We start from the raw sequence: 24,328 nt of genomic DNA on the forward strand, positions 1-24,328 counted from the left end.
TCATTTAAAGTGTGTTCAAAAATTGATGTTTGTTGTAAAGATTACTGTGATCTTAAACAAGGAATACAATATATAACTAAGTAAAGGTTCAAGATTATAAAAGTCATTTTTCTTGGTTCATAGCTATTACACAAACTGAATGTTTCTGCTCTGCTGATTTCATTTTGTATTTTCCTTGTAAACTTTTGTCCATTAGGGTTTTACAGAGGTACTGCTTCTAAACAACAACAATACGTGGGTTAATTTGAGATAATAAGCCATCACCTACAGGAGAGATAGTATCAAATGCTGACTTCCAGTACCAATACTAAACCCCAATTAAATGAAAGGGGTATCTGTAAAATTATAGATGTTGAAGTTATAACCTATTATTCCTTCTTTAAGACTGGTGAAACTGGGTGGCTGGGTGTTTAAAACCAAAAACTTGGAGACCAAGTCAAGGAAAAAGCAACCAACATTTTGGTCCTTGCCCTCTAACATCAGCCAAGATGCTGAGAAGGAGAGGTATCTCTCTGGAACTTGCAACTCTGATGAGTCACCCAAACTGCTGATCAGGGAGATTGAGAAGACCCCAGAGAACATGAAGCCAAGCAGTGCACATTCTGTAAAGAGGAGGGTCATTGAGATGGAAATGTCCCTAATGCTTTCAAGAGAAGCTAGGTATGGTCAGCCAGACCCCAATGCATCCTGGCAAGTAGCACCACAGATAGAGGAAATCTAAAGGAGCCAGGAGGCTTCATCACATATGTCCCAAGAGTGATCTCTGAGAAATCTCAGCTGACTCTTAAGGGTAGATAGGAAAAAGGTCAGTTTTGACCAGCTTGGTCTTAAACATCTGACAGGAGAGTATAGCCTAATCACAGTTCTACATGGATATTTAAAAGGAAAAAACAATTTTTTAAAATATAACTTAAAATGTATACTTGGGTCACCCCTATCAAAAGTAAGTAAAGCTGGAGGCTATGAAGGAAGGATTATTGTATGAGAACGCCTAATAGTAATAATCACCAGAGCCAAAAATTTGTCCTGAGTTGAGTCTGATTACATAGACATACAAATCTTCCTAACCTCCTACATTGATGAACTTGATCACTGATAAGATTATGAGTTATTGTCCTCATGGTTTTCAGAGACTGGTGAAATATTAATTATTTTTGTGCTAATTATTTACAAAAATGTAAAGCTTTGCTGTCTTTATTGTTGTCTTCACATGATCCCTGCCTTATGTATGCCTTGTCCAGTCACCTGTCATCTGCCACTGTGGAACTCTGGACTGCTCTGAAGCTGAATGCCCTTAACTCTCCACACTCTACCTGATAGAGAATAAGGACTTTGGGTTGCTTCCCTCAACTTCACCCCCTCTCAGCAGGAAGCAGTTTGGAGATTTCACCACCCATTTTCCCAAGGAAATGGAACACAGAAATTGACAGTGAGGAAATGTAACAGTGGTCCACTTTATGCTTTGAATATAATCCTTGTTTCTCTGCCACTGTGATTTATTTTTAAAATGGACGTGTTTCTTTCTCTTTCTCTCTCCCTGCTCCTCCCTAATCTCTTCCCCTCCCTAATCTCAGAAGAAACAGGATTACCTTTCTTCTCCATCCTAGACAAAGTTATCTGTCCCTGAGTACACACCCACCACAGGAATGAAGTAATCCAGACTTTGGGGATATTACCAGAAGATCTCAGAAATGACTATCTCCCAAATTAACAAGTGAATTATAATGCCAACAGAGAACACAGCCTGGAATGTAGCCTTTGAGTCACTTCTTTAAAAGCCCCCTGTTGATGTTTATAGGCAGAATCACAGCCTATAGAACAGGAGTTCCCTGTGTTTCACCTTTGCTAGCAAGGGGGAAAAAAAAAAAAAAGACAACTATCAATGCTGGACATAGTAGCTATGCCTATAATTCCCAGCAATTCAAAAGACTTGAGGCAGGAGAAAGATTACAAGTTCAAGGTCAGCCTCAGCAACTTAGTGGGACCCTGTCTCAAAAAGGGGGAGTGGGTGCTGGGAATGTAACTCATTAGTAGAGCACCCTGGTTTTAATCCCCAGAACCACCAGGGGAAAAAAAAAAAAAGACTATTCTCAAAAGAACCCAATATGTTCTTTAGTACATCAGTGTAGCTGAGGACTGGGTAAAGATACAAAGGACTGGAAAAGATACAAAGATGAAACAAGCTAAACTACCTTTCAGGGCTCTTACCATTCAGATATTAGAGTGTCCTTCAAAATGAAGGGTACTTAAGGTTTTGCCACATGAGTTGTAACAACTCCCTTAGATGCAAGTTCCTTGCAGATAAAGACTAAGTCCATATCTCTTCTACTTCTTACTCTCCTTCCCAAATATGGCCTAGTCATATGAACACAATATATGCTGCTATAGCCAAGTCTTTCTTTGTTGCCTCTCTCATATCCAATCCTTCATTTCCAAACCCTCCACTGTCATTCTGGTTCAGGTCCTCACATCTGGACTTTAACTTAGGCCTCAGTGCTATTTTCTTTCCTCTTCTGCCCAACCCCATTTGGTACAGGGGATTGAACTGAACCCAGAAGCACTTTACCAGTGAGTTACATTCCAGTCCTTCTTATTTATTTATAATTTGAGACAGGTTCTCACTAAGTTACTGAAGCTGGCCTCAAACCTGTGATCCTCCTGCCTCAGCCTCCCAAGTCACTGGGATTACAGGCACATACCATGGCACCCAGCTATCTCAGTGCTCTTTTCTAATTCTGCATCAGCTCTTATTCATTTCTTCTAATACCTTACTTTGAATATGTATTGTCTCCTATAAGCACACATTTTTGTTCCCCACTATTGACAAGATTAAATCACATCTCCTAAACTTGATATTTAAAATCTCCTACGTTATAGATTTTCCTACTTCTCCATTATTTCTCCTTTATTATGTTAGTCAACTTTGCATTAATATGACCAAAATACTTGACAAGAATAACTTAAAAGAGGGAAAGCCTTTTTTGATTCAACATTTCAAAGATTTAGCCCATGGTGGGCCAACTCCACTGCTGTGGGGCCAAGGTGAGGCAGACCATCATGGTGGAAGGGGTAATGGACTGCAGGGAAGATGAACTTTTCCAGGGCATGCCCCCAGTGACTCACCTCCTCCAGACATGTTCCACCTGCCTAGAGTTACCACCCAGTCAGTCCATTCAAACAAGGATGAACTGATTATGTTACAGCTCTCACAATCCAGTCATTTCACCTCCAAATGTTCTTTAATTAAACACATGAGCTCTGGAGGGACACCTCATATCCAAACCATAGTATTTATGTATGATTTTCTTATTATATGTTTTCTCCTTTACAAACTAGAAAAGCCCTATATATAAACCCTCCTCTCATACCGCCCACACCACAGGATTAATCTTTTTCTCCTTTGGTTTACTTCCAAGACTGTCCATTCCATTCTTTACTTACACACATGGTCTCCCCAGTCTTTTTCACTCTTGGAAACTCTAGAGGGAAACAAGATCCAATTCTAACCACTACTATCCTAAATTCCAATAGCCTCTCTAAGTCTATTATTGCCCCTCCAAACCCCTGCCACAGGGCTGCTACAGGTATTTTGAAACCTCACAAATCATCCTTTAAAGCATCTATCAGTGGGCATGAGACTCTGGGTTCAATCCCCAGTCCCACAAACACACACACACACATAAAACCTTCATGGTCCCTTCCAAAGCCACAGACTAAACTACTAACAACAGCTGCCTCAAAAAACTGTCCTGGGTCTAGGGGAGAATTAAGGAATATTCAGTGGATAAGCTCTACCCCAGCAGAAGAGTGCATCATGAACATGCTCTACAGATGAAAACTTGCTGGGACATCTTTGGGAGAGAAAAACGAGGATTCATTTCAGCATCATAAAGTCTTGGTCTGATCTTATCCCAGAAATGGATATAGAATGACCTTGGACAAGTCACTTGATTTGAAGAAATCTCAGAAGCCACATATAATGTCTATCATGCAGCACAGTTGGAAGAACTAAATCAGAAAGTTTATGAAACACCTAGAATACCCAGCTCATAGTATGTGCTCAATACATAATATCATATGCCAGCTGAGCACAGTGGTGCATGCCTATAATCTCAGTAACTCAGGAGGCTGAAGCAGGAAGGTTGCAAGTAGGCCAGCCTTGGCAACTTAGTGAGACCCTGTCTTGAAATAAAAAACATAAAAAGGGTTAGGGATGTAGTCCAGTGGTAGAGCACCCCTGAGTTCAATCCCCAGTACAAAAAAAAAAAAAAAAAAAAAAATTCATGTGCCTATCTTTCCATGTGCCAATATCTTCCCAGTTAGCCTGAGTCTCTTCAAATCACCATCTTGTCTCATTACTCTATGACTTTCAATACCAATCATTGTGCCCAAAACATAATAGCACAATAAATGCTTCCTACAGGATGGAATCCATTTCTGCACTTGCATTTAGGAATACAGATTAAGAAGTCCAAAAGGGCAAAATAGAGGGGAAAAAATCTTAAAAAAAAAAAAAAAAAAAAAAAAAAAAAACAGGCAAGAAGAAAGTGAACATAAGTGAAAACAGGCTCTATGAAGGAGTAAACTATGACTCATAAAGACCAACACCTGGAGAGGACATAGGTCCTCTTGGTCTTCCCACCTCTTTGCCTGCTCCAGTGTTTTCACCCTGATTCTGAAATGTTCCTGCTTGATTTGATTTGATTTATTAGAATCACCCAGGGAGTTTTCAGAACTCTGTGTGGGGAACTCCCAACTCCATGAAGATAAAATAAATATATTTTTGCCTATTCCTGCACTAAATACAACCCTAAACTCCAGACATTTTATATATATGATAAGTATAAGAGAATCTGAAAGAAAGAAGAAGGAAGTCCAGCTGGGGACCTCTGCACCCAGGGGACAACATATGGAAGTGAGTTCCCTGGGTTTTCTTTTGGTCTTACATATCCTAGACTATCTGGCAGAGAAGCCAGAGACCCAGAAAGCCAACAGACACAGACCAAAACAAGTCCAAAAAAGGCCTTCCCCTGCAGCAAAGGGGCAGCCCAGCATGGCAGAAAACTTTTAGACAACAGCTCTACTGTTGTCAGCCAAGAGCCATAAAAAAACTGTGGCCTCAGCTCCACTGACCATGTAGGGAAACTAGACTCCTGCCCTCATCAGGCCACAATGAGATGCTCCAACCTCACCTCCTTCCTGGTGGTGTCAGAGAAGGCCAACTGGGAAGCTGGAATATCCACGCCCATTTGGCAATAAAGAGGCCTCCACCCCTCTCCTTGCTGGGGTGTCAGAGGAGGCCTAATGGAGAGTCCAGAACTTTCACTACCACCCAGTGGTAATAAGGCCACAGTGCCAGTAGCAGCCATGTGGGGAACAGAAACAAGGTACCCCTGCTCCCTAAAACCAGGGCAATATTAGCTGAGAACTGGAGGATAACCTAGATTTCCACCCCAACCTGGTAACAATAAGTCAGGGAACCCCTGTTCTCCACCCCCCCCCCCAGCTCTTTGGCACAATAGCCTTGCTAGAAGGGCTAATAAAATTTGGTCTCAGGTGCAGGAGGGCACACCTGTAAACTCAGTAGCTAAGGAGGCTGAGGCAGAAGGATCCCAAGTTCAAATTCAGCCTGGGCAACTCAGCAAGACCATGTTTCAAAATTTTAAAAATAATAAATTAATCTTGGGTTATAATACAGTGGTAGAGTGCTCCTGGGTTCAATCCCCAGTACAAGAAAGAAAAAAAAAAAAAAAATTGGTCTTACACCATAATGCCCAAAATGTCCAGGATTCAATTTAAAAAAAATCCATCATTCCAAGAACCAGCAAAATCTCAACACAAATGAGAAAAGAGAACCAACAGATGTCAATTCAATGTCAAAATAACAACTATTAGAATTACCTGAAAGATTTGAAAGCAGTCCTCATAAAAATGCTTCATGAGTTATTATAAATATTCTTAAAACAAATGAAAAAATGTAAAGTCTCAGGAAAGAAACAGGAGATATAAAGGTCACAATGCCCAGGCTATAGCCTATATTAATTTTAACAAAATCATTATGAGTACTCACCAGTGTTAGTCAGATTCTGTCACTATGGCAAAATACCTGAGATAATAAATTTAAAAGAAAGAAAGGTTTATTTGGTTTATGGTTTCAGAGCTTTCAGTCCATGGTCACTTGGCTCTGTTGCTTTTGATCTGTGGCAGCTCAGTACAACATAACAGGAGCATGTTGCAGGGGAGGCCTGTTCACCTTATTACAGTCAGGAAACAAAAAGAGATGGGAAGGGTCCCAATATTCCCCTCAAGGGCACACTCCCAGTGACATAACTTCATTCCCCTGAATGTTTAGGAGGCCCCACCTCTTAAACATTCCACCACCTCCTAATAGTGCTACAGGCTGGGACCAGGACTTCATCATGTGGGTCTTTGGGAAAAACATTTAAGACCCAAACTAGCATTAGCTATCAGTGGTGTTTTGTGGTTTTGGTACTAAGGATTAATCCCAGGGGTGCTCAACCATTGAGTTATACCCCAGCCCTTTTTAGGAGTACAGAGGAAAAAGTTCAGCAAAGCATAACACTCCCCAGGAAGGAAGGGCTTGCCAAAGCTGCCCATTCTCTAGCTCTTCCATTCCTCAAGAACATTCACTCCTGTATCTAGACACCATCAACACGTCCACCAGAAATGTCTTTTCAGGTGGCCCATTGCTGCTTGGTAGAGCAGACTAGTCCCTGGGTCACAAACCTCAGTAGGAAGAGCTAAAACCATCACCTTTAACAGACCATTCACCCTTAAGTCAACCTAGAAAGATATGCCTTATTATCTTCATCTGCAAAACTGGAATACTAACACTCACTCTCAAAGGACCAATGGAAAGATTGGCTAATGGATGTAAAATACTAAAAACAATGCACAGAGTGTACTTAGATCTTGGTATTTTGAAAGAGTTACAGCACAGGAGTTAAGAATGGACACCCTGACCCAGACTGCCCGGGGTTTGACTCTGGGACCTAGTCATTACCAGATATGGACTCTGAGCAAATTATTCTGCCTTGACTTCCCCACCTGAAAAACTCAGATAAAGACAGTACCTTAACTCAAATGGTTATTGGCAGAATTCAATTAATCCTTTCAAGGAAAATCTTGCCATAGTGCCTAGAACATATTAAGTACTTTTTAAATGGCATGATTATTTTGTGTTTTTGTTTGTTTAGTTGGCTTTTTTTTTTTGTTTTTTGTTTATGTTTGTTTATTTTTGGTACTAGGGATTGAACCCAGGGGTGCTTAATCACTAAGCTACATCCCCAGCCCTTTTTATATTTTATTTTGAGACAGGGTCTCACTAAAATGCTTAGGGCCTTGCTAAGTTGTTGAGGCTGGCTTTGAACTCACCATCCTTTCTCAGTCTCCCAAGTTGCTAGGATTAGAGGCATATGCCACCATGCCCAGCAAAATGGCATGATTGTTATGTTAGCTTTCTAGGATATGGCCAGGGTAGGTACATGGGGAGTCCCTTCAGCCTTTCAGGGGCTTGTAGCCTGACTAGAAAGGAAAGAAATGCATACACAGAACCATCATGGAAGAACAGCACAGAACAGGCAACACAGAATTCCACATGCATGTGAACAGCATTTCTCTCTAAGGCATTCTCCTCCCCATCTCCTCCTATCTTCCCCAAGGCACACACACACAGAGGCTACAGAATGCAGAATGTTCTAAATATAAGGTGCAATAGATAGCAAGCATCCCCTTCTTGACCATTCCCTCACTCCCAAGGGCCCCTTGGTAGGGATTCCCAGTCTCATTCAACACTCAAGGCTGTTCATTTCCCAGGCACACTGGTGCACACGTGTAATCCTAGCTACTCAGGAGGCTGAGGCAAGAGGACTGCAAGTTTGAAGCCAGCCTGAATAGTTTAGCAAGAACCTGTCTAAAAAAAAAAAAAAAAAAAAAAAAAAAAAAAAAAAAATGTTTTTAAAGAGCTAGGAATGTACTTCAGTGGTAGAGCACTTGCTTAGTCTGGGTGAGTCCCTGGGTTCAATTCCTAGTATTGCAAAATAAATAAGTAGAAGGTAGCTACTGTCCTCAGCTCTCACAGATAGACCTTAAGAATATAGATACAAAAGTCTCACTGCAGAAAACCAACTGGGTTACATGTAGTAGGAGCAAATAAAGGATTCTAGAATGTTCCAGCACTCTATGAACACTGAACTTGCTGGAAGTGCCTTTTAAAATAACTTTAAAGACAGCTGCACCAATACTTAAACATAAACATGATGCTGAACATAAAAATTGAAAAGGGAAATGTAAGCAGCACAAGGTATTAATTAATCCCATGATGCAAGATTCCTTCTGCTTAGCTTACCCTGCTTAAAGAAATATTTATCCAAGAAATTCAGACAAGACATGTGAAGACAGACGACAGACTATACTTTAAGATTCTGTGATTTTTAATCCTAACAAGGATTAAAGGCTGGAACAAATGTAATTGGGGCATGCACCAGAACATAGTTAACCCCTTTTTATTCCATTCTAAGGAGGCTGACAACTATTTTAAGATCACAAAATAGTCATGCTGTCTGATTTGCAACTTTAGGAATCAGAGTAATGCTGCAGCTAGATTTTTTAAGCAGGCATGTATAATGAAGATAATGTACTACCAGACTTCTGACATATTAAAAAAAACACTGTGTATGACTGTTCTGTAGATTAAAACCAAACACAGATGAAACAAAGTACAATTTGTAAAAATTAATAACAACAATAAAAATAGCAGCCCACTCTGCACCAGGCACTGTGCTATGCCATTTACAGGGATAACTCATTGAATCCTCTCATTAACCTTAGAAAGTATGCAAAGTTTGTAACCTATTTTTCAAATGAGATTGTTATAGGAGAAATTTAAAGTAATTCACACAAGGTTACATAGCACATAAGGGACAGAGCCAGAATTTGAACCCAAATACAGTGTGGTCCCTGAATTCATGCTATGCTATGCTGCCAACTAAATTCATGTCATAAAAATTATAAAACAGTCAGGCACAGTGGCTCATGCCTGTAATCCCAGCAACATGGGAAGCTAAGGCAGGAGAATTCCAAGTTCAAGGCCAGCCTGGTCAACAAAGCCAGGTCCTGTGTCAAAACTAAAAAATTATAAAGGGTTGGGGATATAGCTCAGTGGTAGAGCACTTGCCTACCATGAGCGAGGCCCTGGGTTCAATCCCCTGTACCATGTTTTTTAAAAAGGTATGGCCAGGCATGGTGGCACATTCCTGTAATCCTGGTGGCACAGAAGGCCAAGGCAGGAAGTTAACAAGTTGAAAATCAACAAATTAGCGAGGCCCTAAGCAAACTTAGCAAGACCCTGTCTCAAAATAAAAAATAAAAAGGGCTGGGGATGTGGTTCAGTGGTTGAGTGCCTCTGGGTTCAATCCCTGGCACCAAAAAGAGAAGGGGGGATGGGAGCATGGCAGGGCTGAGGATGTAGCTTAGAGGTAAAGATCCCCTGGGCTTTATAAAATAGAAAGTTAAAGAAAATAAGCAATTAATTAGAAAAAAGCATCAATTCATTAATAAGAATGCAACAGGTTGAAAAGAGGTTTTTCCATAAGTGACAATTAATAAATGACAATTACCTACTCCTGAAATTGGTCATAGGCTCTAAACTCAGATTCTAATTCCATTGGACATTCATCACTGGAATTTCATTTAATTTAGGAAGAAACACTTACTCAGCACTTCCATTGGAAGGAAGTGGCACTCCGTGAGGTGGGGATGGAGATATATCAGAAAGACACATGGTAGCAGAGTGCCTCAGGTCACCAGAAACTAAGAGTTGCAGGAGAAAAACAAGAGAAATGGTCAGGAGAAGACTGGAGTCAACTGAGGCATCTCCCACTGTGGGTGACCTAGGAAGGCTCTGGCCATTCTTACAGGGAACATTTTAGAAATTATACTCATTAATTCAAAATATGTTTTCTGGGCTGGTGGCATAGCTCAGTGGTACAGCACTTGCCCAGCATGCACAAGGCCCTGGGTTCGATTCTCAACTACAAGAAAAAAAAAAAAGCAAAATACATTTTCTATATGCAAGGCACTCCATTCAGAACCTCAGAATACACAAGGGGGTGGAAAGACACAGACCCCAATAATGACTACATAGGGATGTAAACTAGACAGAGCCAAGCAGCTCTAATACAAGTAGAGTTTGGTTAATCCCTCCAATTTAGGGGAGGGACTAGTAATATTCACTTCCTGAGTGATATGAACTGGGTGGGAAATTTCACAGGGGTTAAGGGAATGGTGAGCACTACAGAAGGATTAAATAATTGTTCAACAACAGAAAGCCTTCAATGTCATGCTAAGAATTTTGAAACCAATCTAACAGGCTTAGAAACTTTTGCAGTTTTGAGTGGAAAGATAACATAACTCTTTTTGAGGAAAATTATTAAAGCAAAAGTTCACAGAATGAGGGCTGGGGTTGTGGCTCAGTGGTGGAATACTTGCCTGGCATGTGTGAGGCCCTGGGTTCAATCCTCAGCACCACATATAAATAAATTAATTAAATAAAAGTCCATCAACAACTAAAAAAAAAAGTTTATAGAAAGAAAGGGATCAGAGAAAAACTGGAGGCCTTCAGTTGAATACTTAACTGAAATGAATTTGAGCAGTTCTCCAAAATGTCAGACCTGCATACCCACGAAGATGGTGGGGTGATTAAAAGAAGGATGAAGTCAGAGAAACAACCTGATTTCCAGCTTGTTGAGTGATGATATCAGCAAGAGGTCAGGGTAACCAGCTAACAGATAACACAAGAGGTGAGGATGGATGTGACCCAAAGGAGGAGGTCAAAAGGGGGAGAAAGAGAAGCAGGCACCAAAGTAAAGCAGGCACAGTTAGGGTAGGGCCTGGCCACCCACAAGCAGGTTGAGAGAGCTGAATCACAGGACAGGATGCTCAGAAAGAAAAAACAAAAAGGATGAGGACAGAGAAGGGTGAGAACAGAACAATTTCCATATGGCAGTCAGGAAAGAAGTCAGCAGGACTCAGTCAAGGGACTAAATATCAAGAAGCTGCAGAAGGAAAACCATGGTCTTAAAAGGCTCCACTGTAAAAGGAAGAGAGACAATACATTCGTTAAAGAAAGAATCAGGGAAACAAGACTTTTCAGAGAGGGAAGTCCACAGCACATTCTTGGGCAAAAAGGAGCGAGCCAGTAAGAAGGAAGATGTAACCATGCCATGATGGGTGGCGCAGGGTGGTGGATTAAGTCAATTAACAGAACAAAGATAGGTTAACATGGGATGGAGGGCAAATAAATCTTAAAAAGAATGATGAGTCTCCAACCTGATGGAGAAGGCCTGTATTCCCAGCTACTCAGGAGGCTGAGCCAGGAGGATCCCAAGTTCGAGACTTTTGGTCTTCAAAATAAAAAACACCAGGGGCCACAGATGTAGCTAAGTGGTAGAACACCCCTGGGTTCAACCCCCAGTAATACAAAAGGAATAACCAAAAAAAAAAAAAAAAAAAAAAAGTGCGGGGGAGAATTAGGTTTCATCCAATTTATAAACCTCTGTAATTTTTTTTAAAGATTTTTTTATGTAATTAGGGATTGAACTCAGGACCTTGTACATGCTAGGCAAGTGCTCTAGCACTGTGCTCCATTCCATTCCCACCCATTTTTGTTCTTCTTTGTTTCTTTTCTTTTTTTTTTGAGTGGCATTCAATTTGTGATCCTCCTATATCAGCCTATGGAGTAGCCAGGATTACAGGTGTGTGGCTAAAACCTTTGTATTTCAAAGAATAATATCAAGAAAATGAAAAGACAATTCAGAGAATGGGTAAAAATATTTGTAAATCCATATAAGGGATTTGAAGCCAGAATATATAAAGAACCCTCAGAACTCGACAATTAAAGGATACTGACCTTGTGGTACATCCTGTAATCCAAGCAGCTCAAGAGGATAAGGCAGGAGGATCACAAGTTCAAAGCCGGCCTCAGCAAGTTAGCAGGGCCCTAAGCAACCTAGTGAGACTCTGTCTCAAAATAAAAAATAAAAAGGGCTGGGATGTGACTCAGGGATTAAGGGTCCCTGGGTTCAATCCCTGGAACCAATAATAATAATAATAATAATAATAATAAAAATGATGATGATAATAATAGACAATCCAATTTTTAAATGTCCAAGGGACGTGAACAGACATAAAAGAGACTCAAATGGCCACTAAAATACATGAAAAGACGTTTTATCTGATTATTCAACATAAAAATGCAAATCAGAACCATAGTAAGATACCACTTCATACCTACGAGTTCAGCTAGAATAAAAACCTAAGATAATAAGTGTTGGTGAGGATGTGGAAAAATCACATGGCTAATGGAAAACTAAAATGATGCAGCTACACTGAAAAAGAACTTAGCTGTTCCACAAATGGTTAAACATAGTTACCATTGGTTATAACCTAGCAATTTCACTCCTTAAGCACCCAGGAGAAATGAAAACATATATCTGCACAAACACTTGTACGGTGATATTTATAGAATTATTGACAGTAGTCCAAAAAATGGAAGAAATCAAAATATCATGTACTGATTAAATGTTTTACGACTATACAATGGAATATCATACAGTCGTAAAAAGGTACAAAGTACTGACACATACTACAACATGGATGAACCTTCAAACATTATACTAAGTGAAAGAAGTCAAACACAAAAGACCACATACTACATGATTATATTTATGTGAAATGTCCAAAATAGGCAAATCTAGAAACAGAAAGAAAATTAGTGGTTGCTTAGGACCAAGGTGGAAAGGCATACTAAGGAGTGACAGCTGAAGGAAATGGGGGGGGGTTGTTTTGTTTTGTTTTGATTTTTGCAGTAGAGGGAATTAAGGGACAATCTGCCATTGAGCTACATCCCCAGCCCTTTTTATCTTTTGCCCAGGCTGGCCTGGAACTTGAGATCCTCCTGCTTCAGCCACCTGAGTCGCTGGGATTACAGGTGTACACCACTGTACTCAGTCAGGATTTCTTTTTGAGATGATAAAAATGTTCTAAAATTGATTGGGGTGATGACTGCATACATCTGTGAATAAACTAAAATCCAATGAACTACATATTTTAAATGGGTAAATTATATATCTGAATTATACTTCAATAAGGGTATTAGAAAGGAGAAAGGGCAGGAGGGAGGAAATTCTTTTTCCAAAAACAGGAAGGAAGAAGCAAAGTAGTAGGGCTCCAGTTTGCAGTGTAGGGCAGGAAAGTGGAAAGGAAGTAAAAGGTCCAGACAAGGTCACAGGCAGCTCAAAGCAGCAGGATAAGGACATTATAAAGATCACTGAGAAGTTAAAGACAGCCTCTAGGCAATAAAACTGAGGAGTAGGCAGGTAATTATAGACAGAGAAAGCATGGGAGTTCTTCAAGTTCTTCGAAGTAGCCCCATTATGAGTAAGCAATAATAAACAGAGTCAAGTCTGATTAGGTTTCTGGATATAGATGACGGGCAAAGGGCATCATTACATGTGGCTGCATGATTCTGACCACTAAAAAGGACTGGGACATTGTAAGTAAACGATCCATGACTGAATGAAATATATGACTAAGGGAGACACAGATCTCTTCATAAAATCCTGAGATATCAGTTATAGAGGAATACTCTGAGATACCTGAGAGCAATGTAGGGATAAATAAAAATAAGTGCCCCAAAAGCCCACATTAAATGGGGCTGAGAGCATAGCTCAGTGGTGGAACAGTTGTCCACCAAGCACAAGGCCCTGGCTGTGATTCCCCTGCAGCCGCACATTTAAAAATGCTGGGCTGAGTAGTGTATATGCCTGCAATCCCAGCAACTGAGGAGGCTGAGGCAGGAGGATTGCAAGTTCAAGGACAGCCTCAGCAATTAAAGAATTGAACAAGACTCTGTCTCAAAATAAAAAAGGTCTGGGGATGGGACTAAGTGGTTAAACACTTCTGGGTTCAGTCCCCAGTACCAAAAACAACAACAATAATAATATACAACAGGTGTTGTCTTTGAGACTAATTGTCTCTTTTATTGAGGACTAGGGGTGTATCTAAGTGGTAGAGCACTTGCTTAGCAGGCAGGGGGCCCTGGGCTTCAATTCCCAGTACCACTAAACATTTAAAAATAAACAAAAGTGATATGAACAGAAGATAAAAATGTGTTTTCAAAGTATCTGGACCAATATATAAGAAAGTGAAATGAATCTCCACTTTTAATGATGCCATCAAGCCCCTCATCTGAATTGCTACTAATCTAGACAGGACTCTTAATCTGGGTGAAGGGAAGGGATGAAGCATAAATATTCAGAGTATACTGGAGTGGCTTTTCAGAAATCTTTACCATGCCCTGAAGCTCAGGTGACTCAGGCACCCCCATTTATGGTGAGCGAACACACACAGCATCTTTAACTGCAAGCCCTTGTGCCACTCTGTTCAACAGGCATCCATCCGTGGGCATCATGCCATGTGGGTTATTAGAACTTCTAAATCCACATCATGGAGACCATCAACAGTGAAGCCATTTAGCAAGGAGGGAAATATGGCCAGAGAATTAAGTTCTGATCAGACCAAGTACTCACAAACCTCAAAATCACTGAGTTATATATATACTGCTTTCAGACTTTTAAAAATAGGTTAACTTCTTCCACCTGTCAAATAATTTTTACTGCCAACTATGTATGTACATATATTTGGGACCTGGGGGAGGGGAGATACAGAGAAGCATGAGACAAGGTCCTCAAAAAACATTTTATATCACAGGAGAAGATATGTGCAGAGAGGAAAGAACATAAAGTTTTGTGGTAGACAGAGGAATCCAAAGATGGCTTCAACAATAGCTCATTCCAGGTACAATTTTGTAATGTGACCTTGACGCTGCCTCATCAAGAAGAGGATTGTTCCTCTTTCCCTTATGGCCTGTTTTGATCAACAGAATGTATCAGAAGTGTTCCCGTATAACTCAAAAGACCAACCCTAAGAGCTTCATCCTTCCTGCTTGACTCAGGACAGTCAATGGCCAAACAAATCACCTATAGGCTGTGAGGAAATCCCAGTGAGCCAGTTGGAGACAGACATGTGGAGGGTTACTAAGGGACACTAGCCATATAAGCAAAGCCTTCTAGAACTTTCTGGCCCAGAAACAGGAAAACGCAGCTAAGGGAAAGATCAGTACATGCCACAGAAGAACAGCCCAGTCAAGCCCTGACTAAGTTCTTGACCCACAAATCATGAGCAAACTAAAGAGTTGTCAATTTAAGCCACTGGCTTGAGGTAGTTTGTTCTACAGTGTTAGAGAACTGAAACAAAATTGAAGCCACAAAACAAAAGAGTCCTGGTGATGTTATTATGTAGCTATGTGATCTTAGGACAATGGCATCCCCTCTGGACCTCATTTTTCCTCATCTGTAAAATGAGGAGGTTGCACCAGATGAGCTAAGGTGCTTTACAGTTCTGATAGTCTGAATTAGTCATGTGGATAGCAGTGAACAGCCCAAGCAATGAGTGCTAGGAATTCAGAGGGAGAAACTGCTTTAGGATCAAAGTCACTACTTCAGGAGCAGGAAAGAGAGCTATGAACCAGGAGTCAAAAGCCCTGCAAATGAGGCAGCAACTATAACAATGCAGGCACATATCACTCAATACAAATTCATCATTATCTGATACTTATCATTTCTGTGACCCTGGACAAGTTCATCTCTCTGATCCCCAATTTTTTCATCTGAAAAAAAATTGAGATAAAACTAATATTCCTGCTTCTATAAGTGAAAACATCTTTATATGTGAAAGCTACATACAAATCAGTAATCATCTAGAAATATAACGATGGTATTAATACTTTTATTATTCTTTGTACCATTGTCTTTAGAAACCTCTTTCTCACCAAGCAAACAGAGACAGCCAGTTGATGGCACTGGCCACCAAGAAAGTATATCAAGAGATCAAGGGGCAGGTTCTGAGGGGCCACAAAATTTCAGCCATGTGAGATTTGACCATGCATCAGCAATGGTCAGTGAGCCAGGTACTGAACACAGTACCCTGGTATCCCTTACAAGCAGCTCTTAGCCCAAGGGGAAATCTGGAAACAGCCCAGCATTAAAAGTGTGAATAACTGCCTAGTGTGGTGGTACACATCTGTAATCTCAGTAATTCAGGAGGCTGAAGCAGGAGGATCATAGTTGAAAAAGCCAACTCAGCAACTTAGTGGGGCCCTAAGAAACTTAGCAAGATCCTGTCTCAAAATAAAAAGGACTAGGAATGTAGCTCAGTTAAAAGGAGTCCCTGGGTTCAACCCCAGTAGCATAAAAAAAAAAAAAAAAGTGTGAATAATTGTACATAATTTCCTACATGGGAATCCTAGAGAGCAGCAACCTGAGAATACTGCTCCAGAGAACTATGAATCAAACCACTGCCCAGCATTTATGGAGTGAATACTCCATAAAAACATTGAATAAGCAAGCACTGGATTTAGGAGTCTGAAGTCAAAGCTCTAGGTTTAAACCCTAGGTTTGTCACACACAGCTATGAGCAATAAGACAGGCAATAACCTTCCTGAGCCTATATCCGGAGTTATAACAGACATGGAAATTCATCTCATAGAAAAGTGAATGAGAATTAAATGAAGTATTGCAGGTGAAAAACAGAGGATTCTGCTTAATTAGTACATACATGGGTTTTTTTAATAAGTGCACAGAACCCTAACCCTTTCAGTCTTAGCTGGGTACAGTGGTGCAAATCTGTAATCCCAGCAAAAAAAAAAAAAATCTCAAATTTTTGAGACTGTGTCTCAAAATAAAAAGAAAAAGGGCTGGGGACATAGCTCAGTAGTAGAGTGCCCTAGGTCCAATCTCAGTATCAAAAAAAAAAAATTGTTTTTAATCAAAAAAAAAAAAAAGAACTTTTCAGTCTCTGCAGACTCCAGAAAATAAGAGGCATACATCCAAACAATCACTTCATCCAATGTTGATTCTGAAAAATTGCCAACTCTTGAAAGAGGAAGTCTTGGGCTCATTTTCCAAGGGTACCTGACAAGGCAATAATACATTTGTACTTTACAGCCTGTGTTTTCCCACAGCAAGGGAAGAGTGTTGTGTGGATTCAACTCTGAAATCCCAGTGATTGTGCAATTTCACGGACACTGTTCTGTAGGGATGTGGAAACCAGCCAGAGGAAGCACTTACCAGGTGCATGTGAGACAGAAAAGCTTCAGCTTCCACCTCTACTCAGGTCTTGACTAACACAGTGAGTATGCCAATGAATTACAAAGAGCTGGAAGTTAGGACCCAAAGTCCTCAAAGTCAGCCTTTGCCCAAGGAAGCTCCACCACTGCCTGTACTGTGTGCCCTTGTCCTTTCTTCCCTACCTAACCCCTCTCAAAGCAGAATCACTGGTCCCCATGCCTCTGCATTGGGAACACAGCTTAGATCAACTATATGCCTCCTCTTAATGACCACCACCATCTGTGAATGCAGGGAAGTTACTATAGGAACTACATCACACAGCCTCCAGACATTTGCTTAGAAAAGAAACTGTATGTTTGGTGCTGGAAAAGAGAGAAAAGGACCAAGCAAGTTTGAGGCAAGCACCAAGTTCAGTATTTCTCAAAGTCTGGTTGCAATCACATTAATCTTGCTAAAGGTTCACATTCCTAAGCTCTCCCTAGATATATCAAGTTAAAATTGGGACATGGCAAGAATTGGACTTTTAATACTCTGTGCACACCAAGTTTTAACACCTATTTGAGACCAAATACAGAGGACAGTAAGAAAAGAATAAAAAGACTTAAAGACACTGTAAGTGTGATCTCCGTTCTTATACTCATTCTTACAAAACAGAGCACTGGTGAATCAAACAAAATAAAAGTCAATTTCCCAGTTTATGTGTTTCCGTTTGTGTAAAAAAATTAAATCATTATGATGATGAAAACTTTAACATAAAAAACCTGTTCACCAGCTGGGCTTGGTCACACATGCCTATAATTCCAGCTACATGGGAGGCTAAAACAGGAGGATAGAAAATTTGAGGTAAGCCAGGCACAGTGGCACACACTTGAAATTCCAGCAGCTCAGGAGCCTGTGGCAAGAGGATTGCAAGTTCAAAGCCAGCCTCAGCAACTTAGTGAGGCCCTAAGAAACTCAGTGAGACCTTGTCTCTAAGCAAAATATTTTTAAAAAGGTCTGGGGATGTGACTAACCCCCAGAGTAAGTACCCCTGGGTTCAATACCAGTAGTAAAAAAAAAAAAAAAAAAAAAGGAAGGAAGGAAGGAAAGAAAGAAGAAAACAAAAGTTTGAGGTTTAAGTCTGGACAACTTGGCAAGACCCTGTCTCAAAAAGACCTAGTGATGTGACTCAGAAGTGAAGAGCTTTCCTAGAATGCTTGAAACCTTGGGTTCAATCCCCAGTAAAACAAAATAAAAATGCTCACCAAACCAGCAAGCCACAACAAAAATCAACCCAAATATCCCATCTTAAGATCATCCAGATCTACTCTGAGAGATGAGAGAAGTGAGATAAGATCTTGCCTGCAGCCCCACTCTGGTCCTAGCCATACCCAGTAATTCAGCTCTGCATTCCACATTAGGGTTTGATGACTAAGGAGTGGCAGGGTTTGATGACTAGTTCTAGCAAATATGGTTGGGGGAAATTATTAAGGGGAGAAAAAAATGAAAACTAAGATTCCCCAACTCATATCCATAATGAGTGGAAAAAAATCTTAAGATAACTGACTATGCTAGACACATATCAGATGCTCAAAAAAATGCCTCATAGATTGAATGATCCTTGTGTGAGATGCTAACCGCCTGTATGAGCAGTAATGGAAGAGAAAAAGGCAACAGAGTAAAACTGTCTCCACATTAAAAGTACCGTTTTCAAAACCAGCAATACCCAAACTACCTAGAGGGTCAATACTTTATTTCACTTAGTGACCGGCACGTGCTGAAAGTCCCTGAGTCTTTAAATTCACCAGGAAAGTCAAGTGGTATGAAGCAAGAGCAGAGCCCTTTTTCCCCAGAAAAGCACACTTTCCCAGCAATGAGCAGTGGAAACCTCCACTGCAATTTCAGAAATCAGAACTCCACTGTCAGGGAGGTACATCTCAGGGTCAGCCTTATATACACCTGACGGTCCATTACTGGCTTTGGTCCCACCTCTCCCCAAGGATGGACCTAGGACTTTCCCCTCACTCCCCGTGCTGAAAATTCCAGTCATCCCAGCTAAATTCTTCAGCAGTGAATGCTGAAACTTAACATTACACCACAAACGTAGCAAACACGCTTTCACCCACCCATTCCGGAGGCCATCCCCATTTCAATGACTGGTCATAATTTAGAAAGTGACTTAACACCTGGAACCCTCTTACTTGGAATCAAAAATAAAGAAATAAATAAGCTGTATTCTTTTTCTCAATTAGGAAGCAAGTACTCCCTTTTTAAAGGACCTTCCTGAAAAGACCTCTCCCGTGGGAGCCCAGCAGGTAAATAACACCAGAGCTTCCTTAAACCGATTCTCAAGAACCAGGTGTCCACGCCGCGCTCATTCACCTGCCTCTCCTCCGAAGGAGGGCTCTGCGAAGTAACTCAATCCAATCCTAGGCGGGCAAAGAAGGGGGAGTCTGCAGGTGGAAGGAGTCGGGGGTGAAGCAATGCCTCTCAAACTTTGCAGTTGCTCTTTAGCAGTTCTGGGTAGGAGCCCGTGGAATTTTATACTGAAAACGGGAGTCACCTTCCCTAACAGATCCGCAAATCGGCCTAACCCACCTGCTCTGCGTCCAGGATAGCTGTGCATCCCATCCACTCAGACATAACCCTTCTCGGGCACTACCCTCCCCGTAGCCCCCTCACCTTGGCCTCAAAGCAGATGCCGTGCTGGAAGGCGTCCTCATTGTGCAAAGGGATCCTCAGGTCGTGCCCATCGTCTACAAGGTTGTACTTGGTTTTGCTGGGCATGGTGACCCACGATAGACACGCTCCTCCGGAGTCGACGGTGCCTGCAGGGGCAGCAGGAAGGGGCTGTCTAGACCCCGGGAAAGGGAGACTGGGACCGAGTGAAGCGGCTGTGGCGGGGACAGGGTGGCGCGGGGTGGGCAGCGCCCTGGCCGCGCGGGCTGCTAGGCGGCAGCGGGAACCGGGACCCGGAGCTGTGCCGAGGGCCGAGCGGCAGCGGGCGGCGCGGATGCAGGCGACGCGAGCGGCGCTGTGGCCGCGCTATTCCTGCTGGCTAGGAGGGCGGCGGGGGAGGCGGCGGCGGGAGCGGGCGGTGCGGCGCCCCGGCCCGGAGAAGGGAGCGGTGGGCCCGCGGCCCAAAGCGGGACTGGGAGCGACGCCGGCCCCAGATCAGTGGCGTGGACAGCCCGGGACGAGGAAGAAAAGGCGGCGGCGGTGGCGGTGGCGGTGGCGGTGGTGGTGGCGGCGGCGGCGGCGGCGGAGGAGCGGGGTGCCTGTCACGGAGACGCCGGATCAGCCGCCAGCGAGCAGCTCCTCCTGCGGGGCGGGCCCGGGCCGACTCCTCCCGCCGGGCGCCGAGGCCCCGCCCGCCGCCGGGTCCGCCCCCGCGCGCCCCGCGCTGCCGGCTGAGCAGGTGAAAGTCCCCGGAGCCGAGCGCCGGGTCCTGCCAGCATAGCCTGGACGCTGGATCCCCGGACCTTCGGCCGACCCCAGACCGCCGGGAACCCAGCTCAGCCCGGTTTTCGTGTTTTACGGGCAAATTTTGAGCCGGGCATAGTTAACAGCAGCAACGTTGCCTAAGATTTTTGTTGTTGTTGTTGTTGTTGTTGTTTTTGCTTTTGTTTTTAAAGAGTGGAGAGGTGTTGTTGTTTTATGTTTTACCAGGAAGGCCCACGTCCTGTACCAGCTATTCCAATCTGGGTCTCATTCATTCTCAGTTCCATTTCTTATGAGAACCGAAACTGCTCCAAGTGGTAGTGGGGTGGGGGGGAGCGGTTATCTCAGGCACTTTTTGTCCCTCGGGGCAGCAAAATGTCACCTGTGTTTGGAGTTTAGGTAGGATGCCTTTGGGGAGAATTTAAATATTTAAAAGTTGTCATCATCCTTGAGGAAATGGGGTAGACGGAAAAGGAGTACAAAGGACAAGAGGATCCAGAATGTTTTTATGTCCTTAAACAACCTTCTATAACTAGGTTGGACAAAATGGGCTTCCAAGTTATCTCTGATTGGTGTATTATTATACCTACTTTGTAAATGCTTGAGTAAGTTTTGCCTATTGCAAAGAAGTATTCATTTTTCTCCTTCACACCAAAAAGTTTTTCAGAAAAGTTGCCTAGTTATTTCCATCTTGGAAGAGATAGGATAATGGAAGGGTTATAAACTGAATGTTCGGTTTCTTTACAGTGTAAATTATGCAAATAATGGACCCATAGGAGGCGTTAATGACCAAATGTTCAGTATCTGACAAAACAGCATAGGTAAGAGATATATAACCAGTACAATTTATGTGACTTAATATTACTGCATAATATCTAAAAGTAACCAATCAAGCCAATGCCTAAGCCAGCCAAAGCTGAATTACTTAGATCAAATGGTTAGCTCCTCTATTGAATTTATTGCCATAAACTTGCTTTCCCCCATCCAGCCCTACTGGCTACTAAGGATTGAACCCAGGTTCTTGTACATGCCAGGCAAGTAATGAGCTTTATCCCTCACCCCTTTAATTTTATTTTGAGACAGGGTCTCACTAAATAGCCCAGATTGGCCTCAAATTTAGGATCCTCCATGCCAGGCCCCATGGCACATACCGTAGTCCCAACCACACAGGAGGCTAAGGCAGGAGGATTGCAAGTTCTAGACCAGCCTAGGAAACTTAGTGAGACCCTGTCTTAAAATAAAAAATGAAAAGGACTGGGGATATAACTCATTGGTAGAGTGCTCCTGGGTTCAATCCCCAATACCAAAAAAAAAAAGAAAGAAAGAAAAACAACTTCTGTTCCTCCTACCTCAGCCTCCCAAATTGCTGGGATTACAGAAGTGTGCCACTGCATGTGCAACTGTTAACCTGCTTTTAATGCTCTGTGGACACATTCATCCAAGGCCACACACAGACCAGACATCACTGATTGCTTTTTGTATTGGTCAGCCTGGGAAATCACCATGAAGCATCCTGATGAAACTTACTACACCATTTCATGATAAACTTACACAAGAGAATACATTATTGCCATAATTATATTTCTCATCTTGCCCCATAGGGCTAAAGTACAACTGCCTTTTCCTGTATATTGCTTTTCCCTATCTGCTGAAATTATCAGTCAAGTGGTAGTATCTGCTGGAATATTTCCCTATATAAAAGCAAACTAATCACTGGGACAAATTAATCATATGCTTTATGCTGTATAGATTTCATTACTGAGGAAATGCACCACTAACCTTTTTATAAATACAGGACAGAAAAGTCTAATCAGCCATGTTTGACAATTTGAATGTCACTGTGGTTTTACAGTGCAGAAAAAAACTATAAAACCTGGCACAGTAACTCAACAACTTAAAAGCAAGTGCTTAAGTAACAATTTCATTTACATCTCATATTATCTCCCAAATTAAATGTCCTCTGACTCCAAGTGGCATTTTTTTCTAAATTAATTTGTTTTGTTTCGTTTTGTTTACAGTTCTGGGGATGAAACTCAGGCACACTGTACCACGGAACTACATGCACATCCCTATCATAATTTTTATTTTGAGACAGGGTTTCACGAATTTGCTGAAGCTGGTTCTAAACTTGTGAACCTCCTACCTCAGCCTCCTGAGTAGCTGGAATTATAGGCATGCTCCTACGTGCCCAGCCGTAACACATTGTTTATACACAAGAAACAAACAAAAATGTAGAAGTCCCAAAGGTATTTCAGGGTTTGGTACAGAAACTACCACACAATAGACATCTAATAAATTGTTTATGGAACTAAATAGTAATAATGGCTTATTCTCATTAGCTTTCTCTGTGTCAGGCATTGTTCTCAGCGTCCTAAGGGTATTATCTCATTTAATATTCACAACAACCTTAAAGTAACGCCCATTTTACAAAGAAACTAAAGCAGAGAGGAATTTGTATAACTTGCCCAAGGTCACACTTAACAAAACAAGGAGCCAGGATTTGAATTCAAGTCAATTCTATGTCCACAGGTGGAAACTGGATGACCATGGAAAGCTTCATACTGAAAATGAGATGCAAGTCAAATTCAAGGTCTGTTTTATTTAGGTGTGTTTTTTGCTAAGCCGTATTTATTATATTTCAGTTAGATGAAATTTTCCAAAAAGGAGAGGCCTTTTCTCTGCTTTGACTTCCAACTAATATAATGTCAGCGCACACAGGCATGTGTGCATCTTCCAGAAACAGTAGACATCCAGATTAATATCCTTTTCCTTTTTTTTTTCAAAGTGTGATTTCAATCTTGCTTTTCATTGTCAAATATAGCTGAACTTCACCCTCAGCATTTCCATATCCATAAAAAATGTATAGTTTTATTTCTTATAGTGAATGCCACTTTCTATATCCATTTGTGTTTTAGACATTGCATAATAAAAACTTTAATCTGAAGTACATTTAATTAAAATATAAGTTGTTGCTGAGCGTGGTGGCATATGCCTGTGATCCCAGCCACTGAGGCAGGAGGATCACAAATTGGGAGCCAGCCTGGGCATTTTAGTGAGACCCTGTCTCAAAATAAAAAAAAGAGCTGGGGATGTAGCTCAGTGGTAAAGCACTTACCTAGCACATGTGAGGCCCTGAGTTCAATGTCCAGTACCACCAAAAAAATATGCTTATAAAAATACATACATATTAAATATAATCTATATTATATGTATAATATGGATTACATATAGTATAAGTTATATATACATATATAGGTCTTAACCACTTAATACTGTAATACTTCCTATGTTAACTTTGTTTACATTTTAATTGCAGGTTTGGGGATATAGTTCTGTGGTAGAGTAGTTGCCTAGCAAGCTCAAGGTCCTGGCTTCAGAGATCTTATAATCCACCTCCTTTATTACAAAGACAAAGAGCTAGAAACCCAGAGAGATTAATTTGTCTAGTAATAACTAAGGACTAGAGCTTCTACCTCAGTAATCTTTTCATCACACAATGATGGATTATAAATGAGTATTGACAACAGATTTTACTTTTAGTACATATTTGGCACTGAGAAAATTAATTTGCTTTTGCTCATAAATTCCTATTTTGCCATACAAAGCACTGCATGTGTATTGTTTCACTTTTCCATATGAGATAGTTACTATCCATATCTCCATTTTTTTTTTTTTTTGGTACCCCAGGTGGGAAGTGAACC

The 24,328-nt window shown here is 41.5% G+C and overlaps 1 protein-coding gene across 6 annotated transcripts in view; it reads right to left on the reverse strand.

The window, feature by feature from the left end:
- Positions 1-20,467, reverse strand: part of LOC124985172 (carboxyl-terminal PDZ ligand of neuronal nitric oxide synthase protein-like) — a 330,263-nt gene extending 309,796 nt beyond the window's left edge. For 5 of the 6 annotated variants that reach the window (XR_007108816.1, XM_047553676.1, XM_047553666.1 and 2 more), the window contains exon 1: positions 19,869-20,467. Coding sequence is in view for 4 of the 6 variants with exons in the window: in XM_047553676.1 (XP_047409632.1) it covers positions 19,869-19,973 (105 nt within the window). In the remaining 2 variants the exon portion in view is untranslated. Of the gene's footprint in view, positions 1-9,734; positions 9,794-19,868 lie in introns of those variants that run through there. The other variant, XM_047553687.1, reaches the window with a different exon arrangement.
- Positions 20,468-24,328: the final 3,861 nt, after the last annotated feature.

Source organism: Sciurus carolinensis, chromosome 1, assembly GCF_902686445.1.
Source record: "Sciurus carolinensis chromosome 1, mSciCar1.2, whole genome shotgun sequence".
NCBI lineage: Eukaryota > Metazoa > Chordata > Mammalia > Rodentia > Sciuridae > Sciurus > Sciurus carolinensis.